At 49.1% G+C, this 19,296-nt stretch overlaps 1 protein-coding gene across 11 annotated transcripts in view; it reads left to right on the forward strand.

Moving 5' to 3' along the window:
- SHANK3 (SH3 and multiple ankyrin repeat domains 3) overlaps positions 1–19,296 on the forward strand; it is a 67,462-nt gene that overhangs the window by 7,710 nt on the left and 40,456 nt on the right. For 10 of the 11 annotated variants that reach the window (XM_081310658.1, XM_081310668.1, XM_081310669.1 and 7 more), the window contains 3 exons: positions 12,697–12,970; positions 15,671–15,864; positions 16,748–16,861. In XM_081310658.1, the coding sequence (XP_081166784.1) occupies positions 12,697–12,970; positions 15,671–15,864; positions 16,748–16,861 (582 nt within the window). Of the gene's footprint in view, positions 1–12,696; positions 12,971–15,670; positions 15,865–16,747; positions 16,862–19,296 lie in introns of those variants that run through there. The other variant, XM_081310660.1, reaches the window with a different exon arrangement.

Consider the following 19,296-nt stretch of genomic DNA (forward strand, 5'->3'; position numbering starts at 1 on the left):
CAGAAAGGGCCGATGTTGATAAACAGATGTTTCAGTCAGGATCAAGAGCATGGTGAGCCAGGCTAGCACTGGGCTTAGGGTTGAACTTAGGGTCAGGGTCTGTGTTTTCTTCTTGGGTCCTAGGAAGGGCCACCTGGGGGCACAGGGCTGTGGATCCCATTGCAGCCTGGAAAGTGAATGCATTGGGGAGACCATAGCCTGCTTTTAGGGTGACAGAGATCTCCAGTGACAAGGGTGAAGACAGAGGTGGTCAGGGCAGGCCCCCTCCAGTCAGGCTCTACACACTTGGTGGCCTGTGTGTCGGGGGATGATTTGCTTGTGAGTGACTCATGGTCCCTGGAGGAAGACCAGGATCTGCACATGCAGCCTGGCCCAGGCAGGTAGGAGGAAGGGCCAGAACATACTCTTGCACCTTGGGGAATGTGTGCCAGGCCGGCCATCTTGTGCAGGGTGGAGGGGGCTGGACTTGCAGGAGCCCTTGAGCCTCCCCCCAGGAGAGTGCTGGCCACACCCTCTAGCTGCCTGGGTGGAGTGGGCTTCTATGTCTGTGGCTCTTTCTGGAACATGGGCCCCAGGCTCCCCTTCTGCCCTGGATGTCTATTTTGCTGTTGCTGTGGTTAGAATCTCACGATGGTAAGGTATGAATCTCAGTATAATAAGGGCTGGGGTTGGACTTTGGACAAGGGTTGAGATTAAGGTTAATTTTGTGTTTAGGGTCCCTTCCTCTGTGGAATTTCCCCTGAGTCACTCCTCTCCACAAAGTCTCCGGAGCCCCAGCAGGGTGAGGGCCATGAGGACAGTGGGCAGACCCTCCACTGTAGAGGCAGCTGTGTGGAGCCCATAGGTCCTGGGTCCAGGTTCTGGCTAGGAGAGAACTGTGGGGAAGTTTGGGATTTGAATTAGGGCCAGGACAGGCTGATGGGGCACTAGAGGTGGCCTCTGGCCTGTGTCACTTGGGGGCCCTCTCTTCTGCTGTGGCATCTGATCTGGGAAGGCTGTGAAGGTCTGGGTGCCTCTCTTTCTCTTAAGTCAAGTGAGGTCTTTACCACTATTCCAGTCCCTCTCCACTCTGGCCTCCTGCAGCTGAACCCTGGGAGGTAGGTGGCCTCTAGCTAGTTGGTTGGAGGGAGGGGGCTTGTTTGTGGTCCAGGTGGAGGGGTAAGAAGACCCTGCTGCTGTCCTCCTAGGCCTCGGGGTCACCAGCGTGGAGGCTTGATGTTCTTCAACCCAGGTGTGCTTGCTTGGTGGGGGTGAGACCCACTGTCTTGGTGCTGCAGAGTTATTTTTCAGTTTTCGGTGGACACAACATCTTTATTTATTTTCTGTGGTGCTGAGGATTGAGCCCAGTGCCCCACACATGCCAGGCGAGCGGCCACACACCCTTGACACACCATTGTCCCTTGTGCAGGTGGGGCATTCATGAGGTTGATTCTGAGCCCCTTGTCTCAAGTCACTGTCAACAACCCCCTAAAGGATGATTATCGGGCCTTTTGTTTGTTTGTTTTTTAAACAAAGAAGGAGACTCAGGCCCAGGGGGATTTGTGGCAGGGCCTGTATGTAAACCTGCAAATTCAGGGTCTGTTCTTCTTACCCGCTCCCATCTGCACACAGCTGCTCAGGGACACTCCCTGAATTGCCCCCAGGAGTCCCCCTGTCCTACCAGGCCACCCCCATCTCATGACTTCCCACTTAGAATTTTAAAAAATGACCTCCCTGTTTTTGTCCAGCCACTTGTTTATGAGTGATTGACCAAAGCCTGGCAGTAAGTGCCACTGTTGCCCATAGGAGAAGCTGGAGGGGATCTGCCCACCCATCTTGCTCCTTATTCCTCAGTGAAAGTATCACCTGGTGACTCCAGGGAACCATGTCATCGTCCAGAGGCAGGACACCTCCTGCCCCTGTGTGCCTCTGGCCCACAGGGTAGCCTTCTCTTACCCTCTCAGGTATCCTCCTTGCACATGTGTTCTCGGGGCCTTGTGGGCCATGGTGCATTTGATGAGTGCCCTGGAGCGGCACCTACTGTATAGTGACCACACTGCACACCGTCCAGTGTAGGTTCTGACCCAGCTGGCCTCGGTGGCACTGAGGTTCTGCCCTGAGCCAACTCTAGGTGCAGCAGTGTTGTGGGGCCTGCAGCCACACTGTGTGATGGGCATGGACCTGGCTTGAAAGACATGCCCAGCAAGCATGTCCAGCCCGTAGCCCTCATCTTTTTTTTTTTTTTAATGGAAGTGAAATATACATACTGTAAAATTTTGATTGAATAGTTCTGTGGCCTTTCTTATATCCACAATGTTGTGCAACCAATTCTTTTGAACCTCAAAACATTTTTATCTTCCATAACTACCACAGATGTGCTAAGCAGTCATTCTGCAATGCCCTCTCCCCAGCCTGTTGGCATACACACACTTTCTGTCTCTGTGGATTTACCTTTTTTGCTCTCTCATGTAACCAGAATTGTGCAGGGTGACTCTGTGTTTGGCCTCTTTAACTCAACATGTGTTTGACCTTCCTCTGTCTTGTAGGGTGTTTCACTGCTTTGTTACTTTTTGTGGCTGAATAATATTCCATTGTTTTATGTGACATGTTGTTTATCCATTCATCCTTTGGTGGATATGTAGGTTGTTTCTACCTCCCTCCTGCCACTGCCCCTGGCTTGGTACTGGGGATTGAACCCAGGGGTGCTCTACCCCTGGGCTATATCCCCAGCCCTTTATTTTTATTTAATTTTAAATTTTTTGAATTTTCTGGTGATACTGGGGCTTGAACCCAGGGCTGCAAGCTCTCTGTCAGGAGTCACTTTCTTGATAATGTCTTTTGATGTCAAAATTTTAACTTTATAAGATCTAGTGAATCTCTTTATTTTTGACTTAGGGGTCTCCCTGAGTTGCCCAGGCTGGTCTTAAACTCTGGGTTCAGTTGATCCTCCTGTCTCAGCCTCCCAAGTAGTTGGGACTACAGACATATACAACGGTACCTGGCTAGTTTTTCTTTTATCACTCATGCTTTTGATGTCATATTTGATAATCGACTGCCACATTTAAGGTCATTTAAGCACATTTCAGTTTTAAAGAGTTCATTGGCATGTTCTGCAGTCATGAATGGGGAGAACCACAGAAGCAAAATAGAGCAACTGTGCTCAGCTGGACCTTGGTTGGTGGATTCTGATTGGACCTGTTTCTAGTTTCAGTTTACCGTTTACAGTGGGCTTTGGTGTGTTCATGTGGGAATTTACAGTGTCAGAGCCACCCCCATCTAATGACTTCCCAGTGAGAACTTTAAAAAATGACCTCCCTGTGTTTGTCCAGCCACTTGTTTACGAGTGATTGACCAAACCTGGCAGTAAGTGCCACCGTTGGAGCTGGTGGTCGCTGTGGCACGTGCAAGGTTGCTGAGCAAAAGTCCTCTGTTGTTCATCTCAGTCCCCTTGTTCTAAACACACTGTGAGACGGCCTGGCGTCCTGTTGATGCCTGCACACATTCAGGCCTCGACAGGAGGTAGTGTGCTGCAGACATTCCAGTGGTGGTTGTCAGAGGGTGACACCAGAGACCAGGTGCTCCCTGGCCAAGGGCTCCCAATCAAGCTAAATAGTCTTTCTTTGGAGCAAAGAAAAGCAAAATCAATGACTATAGCAAGCCATAAATTCAGCTGAATCCAGAGGGAGTCAGCCAAGGGGTTTCCAGACTCGGACTCCAAGAAAGCGTGTTTCCTGGCTTGCAGTTAGAGCGTCTTGGTCATGGCATCGGGCATCTTGCTGAGCTCCCCAGTGGCCCACACTCGGGTGGGGCCCCTCAGGGGTGGGAAGAACCCTGGAATTGCATCCAGGTATCCATCTGCAGCTTGTGGGGTTTCAGGAACAGGGCAGTTCTTGTTAGTGATGCCAAGTAGGAAAAGTGGGAGGAAATTAGATTGGAGGAATCCAGAAGAATTCAAGATCCAGTCCATCCACAGGTAGATAACAAAATTTGAAAACAATGAACTGGGGCTACAGCCTAATAACAGGTGCACTGTGGTTTTCCACCAAGCCATAATTTTTTGTCTCTGTAGTTGTCCTAGTTTCTGCCAAGGTAATCAGAGTCAGATTGATTGAATGTGCAGTAATTCAGCCGTGTGAAATCTGGCCAGTTTATGTAAAGGCAGCACAGATGGTAGTTGACCACGTAGGCTCTTTACATTTGTTTAGTTGGTACTTTTTATAAGGAACCTTAGATTGGACTTTTAAAAACTTTGAAAGCTAGAAGTTAAATTAAGGCAAATCAGATGTTACCTATAGTGCTTGTAGAGTTAGGAGAATTCTGTCTCCCAAGGTCTCCAAAACATCTTGAGGTTTGGGGACCTGCTACGAGGTACCAGTTTGCACTTATTGTGGGACTGGGAACCCCGGAAAGGCAGCATCCTTCACACATTCTCCAGTAGCAACATTCCAGTCAGGACCTTGATGTTTCCAATTGTACCTGCCCCAAAAGAGAGAGGTTCTTGTTGAACCTGTGCAAATAACTGTTGCCACATAATTAAAATATACATTGTTAGCTTTCCAGATTCTGGAGGATCAGATAGGGAGAAAAATATTTTACTATTACTCATGAAGATGTAATTTACTAAATTGCTACAAGCTATAAATAACTTAAAAGGAAAAAAAATGTTTACTTAAATCTGGAAAATAAACCACTAACCAATAACATTTCAAATAAAGTCATAAAATCATTGTCTTCATCAAGTTTCAGTCCACATCATTAATTCTTGTTCTGCTTGATCTTGGTTAGCAGTTTATCCAAACTACTGTTTTTATTTTCTTTGTCTTAAGAGAGGGGGGTCTTGCTGGGCATGGTGTAATCCCAGCAGCTCGGGAGGCTGTAATCTCTGCAGCTCGGGAGGCTGAGGCAGGAGGGTTGCAAGTTCAAAGCTGGTCTCAGCAAAAGCTAGGCGGTAAACAACTCAGAGAGACCCTGTCTCTAAATAAAATACAGAGTAGTGCTGGCGAGTGGCTCCATGAGTTTAATCCGGGGCTATTCCCCATAATAAAAAGAGAGTGTGTGGGGGGTCTTGCTGTGTTGCCCAGCCTGGCCCCTCTCTCCCAGGGCTCCTGTGGAGCTGAGGCTGTGGGTATTTGCCACTGCGTCTGTCCCGAAGTTGCTCCTCTTTCCTTATTCAGAACATATCCTTCTAGTTACCACTGCTTTGGGGAAGCATGCCTCACTTCCCAGCCACATGCAGTGTTAGCTACTTGTATTGATGGGCCCGTTCAACTCTTAGTAGCCTCAGTCTCTAAGGAAGATGAGTAAGGACTATGGAGCATTTAATGTTGGTGCCATCTCATAATACACATTTTCATGCCTTTCATTAACACCTAAGTATATTTAGCTTCTCTGTTACGTAAAGGCAAGATGCCAGAGTATGCATGCTCTAAACATGTTCAGCAGTTGAACCCAGGGACACTCTGCCACATCCTCAGCCCTTTTTATTTCTTATTTTTAGACAGAGTTTTACTAAGTTACCTACACTGGCCTGTACTTTGATCCTCCCGCCTCAGCTCTAGAGTCACAGGGATGACAGGTCTGCAGCACTGCACCCAGCTGGTATTTCCCTGTTTTAACATGGGAATGATTCAACCATTTAATGATTATCAATATTTACTTTAATATTTTAAGTTACCAAAAGAAGATTTTGGAAACTATTTTTAAGTAGGCATATTCTATAAAATGTTAATTATTTTTGAAAAGTTTATTGGAGAACTTTTTAAAATTTATATTTACCTAACTTTTCTTCTTCTGTGTTGAGGGGTTGCTGGGAATCAGACGTAAGGCATTGCCCAAGCAGGCAAACACTCTACTACTGAGCTGTACCCCTAGCCCTGATTTACTGTTCTTAACAATTTTGCTTGAATTTCCCATGAAAACTTCAATGAGACACTAAACAAAGCCCAAACTGAAGGCCTTTGGGAAGTGCTATCCCAAAATATGCTGCTTCTGGTATCTTGGTCACCTGGCCTGGAAGGTGTTTGTAGAGAGCAGGTTAGGGGAGGGGCTTTCTTTGGATGCCCCCTCCTATCTGAAGGTAGATGCTCCCACAAACCCAGTGTCTTCTGTCTGCTCCTTATACCATCATCCTGTTCTGCTTTATTTTGTTGACAAATAAGGCAAGATTAAAAAATGTCACAGAAGCCGAGAAATTTAAAAGTTAAACATGGTTCTTCCCTTCTTTTTTTTCCTTCTGTGACTGTCTTGTATCAAGCACTTCATTTTCACTGTATGTTTTGCTTTTAGGTTAATTTGTGGTTCATGGTCTTAAATATCTAGCAGAGACCATACAAGTCTGTCTGACTAGCAGCCCAGGAAAACTGACATTGTCAAAATATTCATATTCTTGTTTTACTAACAATTTAAAAACCAGCTTTATGTACCAGAGATCTACCTAAATTTTGTGAACTTAGGAGGGAAAAACCCAAAACACATTTGGGCAGTTTCTCTGTTTCTGAGAGTTTTAGGAATCATTCATATGCAGGCTCATTTGTCCTGAAGCCAATTGAAATAAAACTTTCTTCAAGGACTTGTCAGTTGTTTTAGTAGTACCATATGAAAGATCATACAGACATACACATACAACAGGCTGGGGTGTAGCTCAGAGGTAGAGTGCTTGCCTAGTAAGAACTAGGGTTGATCTCTAGTACACACACACACACACACACACACACACACACACGCACACACAGAAAAAAAAAAGAAGAAGAAGAAAGAAAAAGAAGGAGAAGTCTTTGAGGGCTGATTGGAATTCCCGTGGCCTGTGGTTTGTAACAGATTTGTCTTTTGTCTCTAGGTCTGGTGGATTGGTCATTCTAGGAACGGCTTTCCATGGTGGTCTGTGGGTTTCAGGCTTTTTTTTTTTTTTTGCCACGTGTGGACCCCATGTGTGTTACTGTGGCCCTGGGCATCACCTCAGGGTGACAGGCACCTCAGGTCCCATCACTATGTGCTTGGTCACACGAGCTCAGGGCAGATCCCTGCTGGTGTGGCTCTGAGCTTGAGATCTTGACCACAGCACAGGGATTGAAAAGCAGACTGATGGCCTAACTTTTGTAAACACTGACCCAGTCCTCTCCTCTTCCTCTGGGGTGGGACTGTAGACCAGGGAAGAGTCAGTGGTCATGAACAGGCAGAGGTCAGGGAGGAAACAGGTCAGACACCTCTGCATATCAGTCAAAATAGAGTTTCTGAGGCTTTCAATGTCCCTGCCTCTTTTCCTGGGCCCTAATAGACAGGTGATCTTGCTTAGGTTAAACAAACTGTACTGTGGTACCCAGACTTCTAGATCATTCAGTCAGATTCTCCATTTCTCTAGAAAGTTCAGGCTTCCAGATAGAGTCCCAGACTCCCTGGAATAAATAAGCTCGCAATTCCCTGTCTTTCTGGGACCTTTCGTACCAAGGTATTTTAGCAAAGCCAGTCAGCACCTGTCTGGTTTCTGCTGTGACTTTAGAACCCAGTGCAGATCAAGAATTGCTCAAATGAACTCTCATCAATGGCAGAGCCCAGAGATTGTGCTTTGTTTGCTTCTTGCCCCTGTTAAATATCATCACTTTGAATGCAAGATCTGATAAAAGAAAAACTGAAGCACATTTAGATTTTAAAAATTTAAAAATTTTTATTTTGAAAAACATGAATATTCTGCAGTCATGAACAGCATGGAGGTAGTGCTCTTCCCGGAGGAGCACGGGGAAAACACTTAAAGAGTGGTTATGGAAGCAGGACCGAGGGACTGTGCTCAGCTGGACCTTGGTGGTGGTTTCTGACTGGACCTGTTTCTAGTTTCAGTTTACCGTTTACAGTGGGCTTTGGTGTGTTCATGTGGGAATTTACAGTGTCAGAGCCACCCCCATCTAATGGCTTCCCAGTGAGAACTTTTTTCTACCATTCTGTTTTTTTTCTAAGAGAATTATGGGTTTAGCTCTTATATTTAGGCATTGATTTATTTTAAGTTAATGTTTGTATGTGGTGTGAGGTAGAAATCTGTCTTCATTTTTTTGCATATGGATATACAATTGTCTGGCACTGTTTATTGAAAGGACTCTCATTCTTATCCCATTGAATATTCTTGGCATTCTTTTCAAAATCATGTGGCCATCGATATGTGGGTTCATTTCTGGGTTCTCAGTTGTATCCCATTGGGTCTATATGTCTGGTTTTTTTTTTTTGGGGGGGGGGGTACTTCTCTACCACTGAATTACAGTCCTTTTAATTTTTAAAAAATTTATTTAAATTTTTATTATTAATATTTTTTAGTTGTAGATGGACACAATAGCTTTATTTTATTTATTTATTTTATGTGGTGCTGAGGATCAAACCCAGGGCCTCACTCAGGCCAGATAGCTGTTCTACCACTGAGCTACATCCCTAGCAGTGCCCCCCCCCTTTTTTCTTCGACTTTTGAGACAGGGTCTCACTAAGTTGCTTAGCACTTCATTGAGTTACCCTGGCTGGCCTTGAATTTATGATTCTCCTGCCTCAGCCTCCCAAATTGCTGGGATTACAGGTGTGCACCATCATGCCTGGCTTACATGTTTCTTCTTATGTCAGTATTCACATGATTTTGATTGCTCTAGCTTCGGTGAGTTTTAAAATTAGGATGTTTCAAATCTAGAGATTTCCTTCAACTTTGTTCCTCTTTTTTGATACTGTTCACATTGTAACTCTGTGAAAGTTTTATAATTGGGAGGTTTCAAATTAGGTTTTCTTCAATTTTGTTCATCTTTTTTATAGTGTTTTGTTTAATCAGGGCCCCTTGCAATTCTTTGTGGATTTGAAGATTTTTATTCTATTTCTGCAAAAAATAACTTTGATAGGCTTGCATTGGATCTGTGATCATTCTGTTAGGACCGATATCTTTTTAACAATATTCTAATTAATGACATGAGATTTCCTCCCATTTATTTAGGTCTTCTTTAAGAAATGTTTTGTCATGTTTGGTTTACAAATCTTTTACTTTCTTAGTTAAATTATTCTTGGGTATTTTATTTTTTGGATGCTATTACAAATGGAGTTATCTTAATTTTCTTTTGGATTGCTCACTGCTTGTGTATAGAAACAGGTGATTTTTGTACATTTTGTACCCTAGAACTTTGCTCACTTTGTTTATTTGCTTTGGTAGCTTTCTTGGTGATTCTTGGGATTTTCTATGTTTAGGATCATGCCATCTGCAAATACAGGTAAATTTAACTCTTCATTCCCAATTTGGATGCCTTTCATTTGTTTTCTCCCCCCCCCTTTCTATACCTTGTTTTTCTTCTAATTGCTCCCCTAAAGTTTCCAGTACAGTGCTGAATAGTGTTAATAAAAGTGGGCTTCCTGACTATGCTCCTGATCCTAAGGAAAGCTTTTGACCTTCTTTCCTGAGTGGGATGTTAGCTGTGGGTTCTTTGCAAGTGTGTCTTGCCATGTTGAGGATGTTTCCCTCTATTCTTACTGTCTGGTCCTCTGTGTCAGTGGAAACAGTCATAAGGTTCCCCCTCTGTTCTTATTGATGTCATGTATCACATTAATTTCAGTGGTCTCTAGATATATTTCTTTTTTTTCCTCTTTGTTTTAGTGCTGGGGATTGAACCCAGGGGTGCCCCATCACTGAGATGCATCTCCAGCCTTTTTAAAATTTTATTCTGAGGCTTTTAAAATTTCTATTTTGAAAAATATTTTTATTTATTAGAGGCAGCTTGCCTGGGACGTGGCCGCCCGAGGGTGGCTTAGTTATAGAGTGGCTGAGCGTGGCAGCTTAGGAACTTGGGAACCTCCTGGCTCGCCTCTCCCATCACTGGGATTGTAGGCATGTGCCACTGTGCCTGGCTGGTTTTTTTCTTTGTCATGTCTTTATCTGGACTTGGCAATACCGGTCCCAAAGGATGAGTTGGGAAGTGTTGCCCTTGTTCTCTGTTTTGGAAGCCTGAGGAGGGTTGTTGCTGACTCTTCGGATATCGGCAGGACCCACAGTGTGCCACAGATGTGGGACTTCTCTTCCTGGGAAGGTTCGTGATTTCTGAATTGCAAACTTTGGTTGTTACAGGTCTACTTAGATTTTCAGTTTCTTCTAGGTCTGTTTTGTTTTCATCTGGGAATTTGTTCATCTTATCTAGCTTATTGGATTTTTGGGGTGTTAGTCAGCTTTTCATCTCTGTGACCAAAGTATCTGACAAGAGCAGCTCTGAGAAGGAGAAGTGTTTTGGACTCATGGTTTCAGATGTTCAATTCACATCCGCTGACTCCATTTCTCTGGATGTGAAGTGAGGCAGAAAGACCATCAAGAGGAAGGACATGGTGGAGGAAAGCTTCTCAGCTTATGGCAGCCAGGAAGCAGAGAGAAAAGGCCCCAGTGAGAGAGGAGCCAGAGACAAAACCTAATCCCTAAGGACACGACCCCAGTGACCTACTTCCTTTAGCCAAGCCTAGTTACCACCCAGTAGTTCCGTCAAGTTATCAATCCATCCAATAGACGGTCTCAGCTCTCATGATCCAATTATTTCACCTTTGAACATTCTTCATTGTCTCTGGCTTGAGCTTTTGGGGGACACCTTATATCCAAACTGTGACAGTTAGTAGGCAGTTATTCAGAGCATTATCTTGTAGTCTAATGCTACAGATATTTCTGGTTTTAGCTGATTTTGTCCATCTTCTCTCTTTTTTAGTCAGTCTAGTGGAAGTTTTGCCAGTTTTGTTGATACTTACAAAGACGATTTTTCATTTCATTGATTCTCTATTAGTTTTCTATTTTGACTATCTCTGCTCTGATCTTATTATTTCCATTTCTCTAGTAGCATTCCTTCCTTTTGCTAGGTTGGTTCTTTTTCTGGTTCCTTAAGGTAGACAATTAAGTCATTAATTTAAGACTTTCCTCTTCCTTTTTGGTTCTAGAGATTGAATCCAGGTCTTTGCCCATGCTGTACCCACAGCCCCATGCCTTTTTAAATGTAGATGTTTATAGCTATAAATTTACCTTTAAGTGTTGCTTTGTTGCATATTATCACTTTTGTTATGCTGAATTTTTGTTTTTGTCTCAAAATCAATTCTAATTTTCCTTTTAATTTCTTTTTTGATGTGGTTGTTAAAGTGTATGGTATTTAAATTGGGCATGATGGTGCACACCTGTAATTCCAGCTACTTGGGAGGCTGAGGTGGGAAGATCTAAGTTTGAGGCCAGCTTGGGCAACTTAAACCCTGTGTCAACTGGATTAAATCATCAGTCTTCTGTCCGTCTTTCTTTCTCTCTCTCTCTCTCTCTCTCTGTCTCTCTCTCTCTCTCTCTCTCACACACACACACACACACACACACAGGTGTGGCATTTAATTTTCATATACGGATTTTCCAGTTTTCTGCTATTCTTTATTTTTAGCTTCATTCGATTGTGCTTGAAGAAGATACTTTGATTTTAGTCTTTAAAATGTATTGAGATTAGATTCGTTTTGTTGTCCAACGTGGGGTCTATGTTGTTCCGTGTGCACTTGAGGAGAATTCTCTAGTGTGCTCTCTGCTAGGTGGGAGAGCCTGCAGGCCTGCTAGGTGGACGACTTAGGTTCCTCTCTTCACTGCCCTTCTCTCCAGGGGCTCTGTCCACTAGGAAGCGCAGTGCTGGCACCTACAGCTGCCCTGGTGACTGCCTGTTCCCTCTTTTTTTTTTTTTTTAAAGAGAGAGTGAGAGAGGGGAGAGAGAGAGAGAGAGAGAGAGAGAGAGAGAGAGAGAGAGAGAGAGAATTTTTAATATTTATTTTTTAGTTCTCGTCGGACACAACATCTTTGTTGGTATGTGGTGCTGAGGATCGAACCCGGGCCGCACGCATGCCAGACGAGCGCACTACCGCTTGAGCCACACCCCCAGCCCCTGTTCCCTCTTTAACCATGCCACTGTTGACTTCTGCTAGTTTGGTAGTCTGTTGTTTGGTGCTTATACAGTAATAATCATTAATCTTTGTAATTAGTTGAGCCTTTTACCATTGTTTAATGTCCTTTGTCTTGTTACATTTTAAAATTTTAAAGTTGTTTTGTCTGATGTTAATGTAGCTTCCCGGCTCTCTTTTGGTTGCTATTTATGTGAGAAATCTTTTAACTCTTAACCTATTTATGTCTTTGGATCTAAAGTGATTTTCTAAGTATCATAGGGTTGTATCACATTTTTTAGCTCATCATCTATTTCTAATAAAGTTTTATTGGAACACAGATATACCCATTTCTTTATGTATTTATTCACACTACTGTGGCAGAATTATAGAGACTATATGGCTTTCAGAGAAGCCTGAGATAGTTACCATCTATTTTCTTATGGTAATTTGTTGAAACTTGGTCTTTTTCAGTTTACCTGGATACAGTTAACCCCTTAAATAGTCTTGCGTAGCAGTGGTCTAGTATAGTCGGTCATGGTTAGCCTATTTTGTGTCTACTGAAGCTCATGAAATGAGAAACTGACCGCAGATCTGGGCATACCAAGCCTCATCAGGCTGAGAGGATAGCAGCTATGTGTCCCCGAAGCTGGAGGTAGAGGCAGCTTGCCTGGGATGTGGCCTGTCTGTGGTGGCTTAGTTATAGAGTGACCAACTGTCACAGTTTGCCTGGGATGGAAGCAGTTCCTAGAACACAGGATTTTAGTTTTAAAACCTGAGCAAACTAGGACAGTCGGTCACCCAGCTGGCTCTTCAGAGTCTCACTGTGCCCTTCCACCCCAGTACCATTCAGGGAAACCCCCAGCTATGCGAAACGGCGGAGACTGGCTGGCCCCAGTGGCTTGGCATCCCCTCGGCCTCTGCAGCGCTCAGCCAGCGACATCAACCTGAAGGGCGAGGCACAGCCAGCGGCCTCTCCTGGGCCCTCTCTGCGAAGCCTCCCCCACCAGCTGCTGCTCCAGCGGCTGCAGGAGGAGAAAGATCGCGATCGTGACGGTGACCAGGAGAATGACGTCGGTGGCCCTTCAGCAAGCAGGGGCAGCCAGAGCAAGATCAGGTAGGAGGGGGCTGGGAGGCCCTGGTGGGGGAGAATGCCAGCACTGGGCTAGGTGTGGCCGTGGGAACAGGGAGAGGTGGTGCCTGGCCTGGGGGCTGGATTTGAGGACTCTCAGGGCCTTGACAGGCCTCCCTGGATGGAGGAGGGAAGAAGGTGAGGCCCTGTGGGCTGGGGCAGGCTGATCTCCACTTGTTTCTGGTTCAAGCTGGGGCTTGCTCTAGATAGTGGACAACTGAGAGAACATTCTAGGCAGAGAGGGTGTGGTTAGAAAACTCACTGCAGTGTCAGGGCTGGTCATAAGTGAATGTGGGATGCCTCTTCATGAAGGCTCAGAACCTACATGTGACAACCAGCCCTGTCTCCATGGTGTTCTGGTGTCCCCAGTCCTGTACACCTATAGAACTCTTTACCACCCCCTGTGCCCCAGGACACTGAGAAAGTAGGGAATCTGAGGGTTTTGGAGTCCCCAGGACTGACCGTAGGAGGTGTGGACTGCAGCCTGTTGAAGCAGCAGGCTGCACAGAGGGGCTTGGGGTGCCGTTGCTCTCAGACTGCCACTGTGCTGGGTCCCTCCTTGGTAAGGTGGGATGATCTCATCCAAGGCATTCCCTTTGAAAAGCCCTCCAGGGTGCTGTAGAGGTGTGTCTGCTGTGACCTGATGCACTGCATGGGCAGCCCCTGCTGGTTATGGTGCCTGTACTCCTTGTACCTTGAGAGCAGGAGTTGTCTTGGCTTCCCACTGTTTTCCAAGAGCCAAGCACATAGAAGGTGTTTGAAAACATTGTTGGAGGAAAGTATTGTAACAGTGTGTTGTTTTCTGATGGCAGCTAGCTCTTAGAACCCTATCACTTGGTGCACCATTGAACAGAACAGCAAATGTGTCATCTGCGTTCACTTCAGTGACTTATTAGACTGTGCCCCTGTGCTGTAGATGGGGGTCCTGGTGCCCAGTTTAGTTCAGAAAAGTCATGGGACTAGGAGTTGGCTACCTGGGCCCAGGTATTTGGCAGAGGGCTTGAGGTCTAGCAGGAGCTCATGGAAGACTTTGTTTCTGTACTCTTGCCCCTACTCATGCAGCCCCAACTCAGTGTTGACTTCAGTGTCTGTTTGTTTATGCCTAGACTTGCTGGACCCTGAAGGCTGCCTGTCTTGCCCCAAATTGCCATTCTCTCCTGAAGTTTTCACTTAACCCCTTGGGCTTCTAAGGGGCAAATGGCCCTGTGGCTAAAAGAATGCATTCAGGATGTTGCCACTTCCCAGAAGGGCTTCTCCTGAGTCTGAGCCCTGTGGCAGCCACAGCTTCCTGCACCTGCTGGTGTGTTCATTCACCCTTTCAGCAGGTGCAAAACAAAGACTTGCCATGTCATGACCCCAGCTTGCTGGCTCTGTAGGATGGCAGGGTTCTTCCCTGTGTCACATGTGTTGGGAGCTAACAAGAGGGGCCCCAACTGGGTTTTAGGACATGGACAGCTGGGCCCAATATAAAGAAGCAATGAGGGGGGCAGTGACCTAAGTATTGGACTGCTCTGGTGAGTGGACAGGGGTCTGTGGCCCTTAGGAGGGGGATCAAGGAAGTTTGGTGCACTCAGGAAGGACAGCGTCAGGGCAGAGGAAACCTGTGGTCAATGGCCAGAGGATGGCTTTTGTGTAGTGGTGTGGGGCTCTGAGCCCCCTTGTTGGCTGAGCCTGGCGTGTAGTCCCTGGAAAGCCCAGAAATGTTATCTTCAGGGTCTGGCCCCAGTACCATACAGCTGAACCTAGAAGGGTGAGTCTGGTGGAATTTGGAGCTGAGAGTGGGTAACTTAATTGCCAGCAGAATGGGCAAGATCAGAGTAGTTTAGTTGGTTGCAGTGTGGTGAAGGGCTCAGAGGAAGGAGAGGGAAAGTGCCCACGCGGGAGGCTGGAGCATAGTAAGTGCTCTAGTCTGGGAGAACTTGCCCTGTTCGGTGCTAGGGAGCTAGGGCAGGCTTTTGAGCAGAGTGGAGGTGGAGGATTGAGACCTCAGGCTCGGTGCCCAGGTCTGAGGAATGGTCTGGAGAGGGTGGTGAGCATGCAGTAGGCAGGGGCAGCAGGGGCAGCAGGGGCAGCAGGGGCAGGTGTCCAGGACGAGAGGACACAGGCCCGGAGGGAGGGGATTGGGGCATAGGGTGTGAGGAGGCCAGGCTCCCAGACACGCTGCACCCCTCCCTGTCCTTCCCCAGCACAGGCGTCTTTTCGGGTGCCCAGAGACCCGCCCAGCCATCCCCTGCGCCCACCCAGCAGCCACACTGGCCCCCTCACGTCGCACCCCTGCTGGGTCCGGCGGGGGTCCGCGAGGGCGCGGGCTAGCTGGGCGGGAGTCAGGCGGCCGCCGCCGCCCGCAGAGGGAGGAGCCGGCGGAGGAGGCGGGGCGCGGGGCGGCCGCGGCATGGAGCGAGCCCGGCGCGCCCGGGAGCGCAGCCCCGCGGCCCCGGAGCCCTAAGCGGGCGCGGCTCGTGCGCTGGCGGGAGCGGGCCGGGCGCGGCGGCGCGGCCCATGGAGCGGCCCCGGGCCGGGCCCCCGGCGGGCGGGCGGGCGGCGGGCGGGCGGCGGGCGCTGCGGCGGCGGCTGCGGTGAGGCCGGCGGCGGGGCCGGGCCGTGCGCCATGGAGGCCCCGGGCGCCGGCTTCGCGTGCCCGCTGCCCCCCGGCATCGCGTCCGTCACCTACGTGTTCGTTTACAGCCCAAGCGGGCCCGGCGGCCCCGGCCCTGCGCCCGGTCCGGGCCCGGCGCCCCCCGCGTCCCCCGCGCCGCCGCCCCGGGGCCCGAAGAGGAAACTTTACAGCGCCGTCCCCGGCCGCAAGTTCATCGCGGTGAAGGCGCACAGCCCGCAGGGCGAGGGCGAGATCCCGCTGCACCGCGGCGAGGCCGTGAAGGGTGAGGGGCGCGGGGGGCGGGGCCGGCGTGGCGGAGCCTGGTGGTCCGGTGGTGGGGGTGGCCCCGGCCTTGCGGGATGAGCCCCGCTGGCTTCTTGTGTCCCCGTGCAGGGCTCTGGCCCTTGGACTCCTGTCATGTGGCTCTGCTTGTCATGATAGAACCTCAGCTCTTGTCGTGGGTGCTTCTGTGTCATGATTGGGGCTGATGTCACCAGGTCCCTGTATTTGAAGGACCCCACTATCCCATTACAGAGCTTCCTGGCATGTGTCACTTCCAAGGCTTCTTCCATGGGCATTCTAGGGACATGGGGGGGCGCTTGTCATCCTGGGGGAGACCTGACAGTTGTGGGTTTCTGTCAGGGAGCTGTTTCTGGGCCTCTGAGCCCCTCATCCTGGGGGTCTGTGTCATCACCGGGCCCCTTCCTCCAGTGTTCTGAGGCAGAAGGCCTGGGAGCCTAAGGCAGAAGCAGTTGTGAGGGCAGCCCTCCTGTTACATCATGTGGTTTAGCCCACTGGCCATAGCACAATGACCCTGAGCTCTTGGCTGTGACCTCTGGGTGGGTGTCAGAGCCAGGAGGGTGGAGGGACAGTGGTCACTGGGGACACCAGCAGGAGTGGCCTCTGCCTCTGCCTTCCGTCCCATCTAGTGTGTCCATCTGTGTGTGTCTGTCCCCCACATGCTTGTCCTGTGCCGAGCCCATCTGTTCCTTTCCCTCTTCTGTTGGGTCCCAAAATCTTCCCAGGGAAGAATCTAGGAGGATGTGGGAAGAGAAAGGGAGCCAGGGTGAGGGTTATGGGCAGAACCTATGCCTGAGGAGGCTGGGGGGCCACTGTCCTGCAGCTCCATGCTACTCTGACATCCTGTCTGGCTTCTGTCTCTCCAGTGCTCAGCATCGGGGAAGGCGGCTTCTGGGAGGGGACCGTGAAGGGTCGCACAGGCTGGTTCCCAGCTGACTGTGTGGAGGAGGTGCAGATGCGACAGTATGACACGAGGCGTGGTGAGTGACCTAGGCCCCCAGGCAGTTCCTGAGGACACCACCCTTCCAGCCTCCCTTGGGTCTCTTGGGCACTAAATCTGGACATTCACAGAGGAAAGACGAGGAGTGCACTCAGACACACCCAAAGTAGATGGAAACTTGTGCACATAACACAGACACAGTGTGTACACAGTGGGTTATGTGTGCATGCAACCTGGTACCGTACACGCCACAGAAGCACCTGTGATATGCCCACAGGAGGCACACCCTCGTGACCATGCCTCTGTGTGAGTGACCCCACACGTGACTCCTGTGACTGTCACCACCCCTCCTGCATAGTCCTCACAGAAATACCAGGTGCTAGGAGCTTGCAATTCATGTGTGGCTGGCAGACCAGTAAGGAGGTCAGTGTGAGAAAAGAGGCGTTTTTCCAAAGTGGACAGATTGTCCAAGTGGGCAGAGCAGGAGGCCTGGACTAGCCAAGAGGAAATGAGGCCAGTTGGGCCCCAAGGGGCAGTTGTAGGTACCCTGGGGCTGTGGTGGTCTGAGGGCAGCCAGTGAGGGATGGCCCCTGTCCTCAGCAAGAAGAACAATGTGAAGATGAAGGCTGCAGCTCCTAGAGGTGGAATGGCCTTAGTCCAAGCTTGCTGAATACCTGAGCTTCTAGAAAGGCTCCCTCTGGTCCTCTAGTAGATTCTGTGGCTGGTCCTTTGGAGCTCACTACACGGGCTGGCTGCAGGTCTGGGATCTGACTTTGCAGTGAGCCCTCAGAACCTAGGCAGACCCATGAAGTTACTTCTGGCCCAGAGAACTAATGGGATGAAGGAGCCCCTCCTGAGTGGTCACTAGTAGTTGTGTTCTGTGTCTGGATCTAGGTATTTATTTCCCTCCTTCTGCATGTGAAAGGATTGGGTGTAGGGTTGCTGGGTCCCCTTCCCTGGTGTGAGTTTCCCAGGGGAGCCCATTCCCCCCCCCTCCCTGTGGCCAGTACCTCTGCCCTCTGCCCAGCTTGGCAGAGGCCTAGGGAGGCAGGACCTCGGCTGCTGGTCTATTGCTGGCTAGCCTTTGCTTTCTCATATGGCTGTTCCCTAACTTCCTGAGGTCTTCCTGGTAGCCCTTCTGGAGTGTGGAAGGGTCTGGGTCCCTTCTTCTCTGTCTGTGAAGGGTGGGTGTAGTGGGGTCCAGGTGGGAAATGATTTTAGAGATCTGGGCTCTGGTCTGACTGGACAGGAGAGGGTGCTATCTCTATTCCTGAGGCAGAGGAGCCAGTCCTATGCTCCCCCAGTATGGGTCACAAAGGTTCTAGTTTGAAAACTGTGGATACAGGTACATTTAGACCTCAGTCTGAAACTCGGGAGGGAGGGAAGTTTGGGCTGGAACCAGAACTCAGGAGCAGGTGTTCACTGGTGTGCCCCATGCTGCACCTAGGCTAGCTTCTCAGAGGCCTGGCCCAGGCATCAAGCAGAGCAGGCATGCCTGGCAGCCAGGTGGGTGTGCTGTGCCACTGTGGTGGGGCCTGTGGGTGTGGGAGCTCCCTGGGTTGTCTTGAAGGAGCCAGAGAGGGTGTCCATGTGCGTCAGGCCCAGACAGTGCTATAGAGCCACACATGGTGTCACTCCATGTACCTGAGCAGTTCAGTTTTAGTACTTCATCCGTCAAGTGGTAGACAGCAGTCTCAGGAGGCGGGGCCATTTTTACTCACCATTTCTAAGGGAGGCCTCAGCCTGAAGGGTAGGGTCTTTTTGTTACAGAGGCAGGCAGCCTTGTGAGGGATGGCAAGGCTGAAGTGGGGAGCCTGAAGCCAGTCATGTGGCTTTGGGGTAGAGGGAAAGGATGGTGTGGTGGTAGGAGTTGACCAGGCCAGGGCTGCTTGATTGTGCAGGTATTTTAATGTCAGGGTCAAGATCCAAACAGGACAGAGCTGTTAGAAGTTCACAGAGAAGAGAGAGAGCTGCGGAGTAGCCAGTGTGGGGACCATGGCCTGAGACCTGAAGGCAGCTGCAGGGCCTCTAGGTGGAGCTGCAGATTAGGGTGTGTAACTGGGGAAGAGGTTGTCAGAGGTACTTGGGTAGATGGGAGCTCCTAGGGCTCTGCAGAGGCAGCTTGTAGGCAGTGGGCAGGAGCAGTAGTGGCCTCCCTCTGACCTGAGCTGCATGCCCAGTTAGCCACTCTGGGCAGAACCTCCCACTGGGACTCAGGCTTATTTCTGCTAGAGGCCAGAGAGCAGATTAGCCATAGGAACCTGCTTCCTACAGGCTCAGATTAAAAAAAAAAAAAAAAATCTGATTCAGGGACCAGAGTGGGGACAGAGAAGGACTTATAGGCCAAGGAGGGGACACTGTGCTGAGGAACACAGGCCTGTCTGGTGTCCAGGGTCAGCATTTGCTCCAGGACCAGAAGACAGGCACTGAGCAGAGGTGGGCTTCGTGTGGCACTGTTGCAGGCTCAGGGAGTTG

This window comes from Spermophilus citellus (assembly GCF_964194105.1).
Source record: "Spermophilus citellus genome assembly, chromosome: 10".
Taxonomy (NCBI): domain Eukaryota; kingdom Metazoa; phylum Chordata; class Mammalia; order Rodentia; family Sciuridae; genus Spermophilus; species Spermophilus citellus.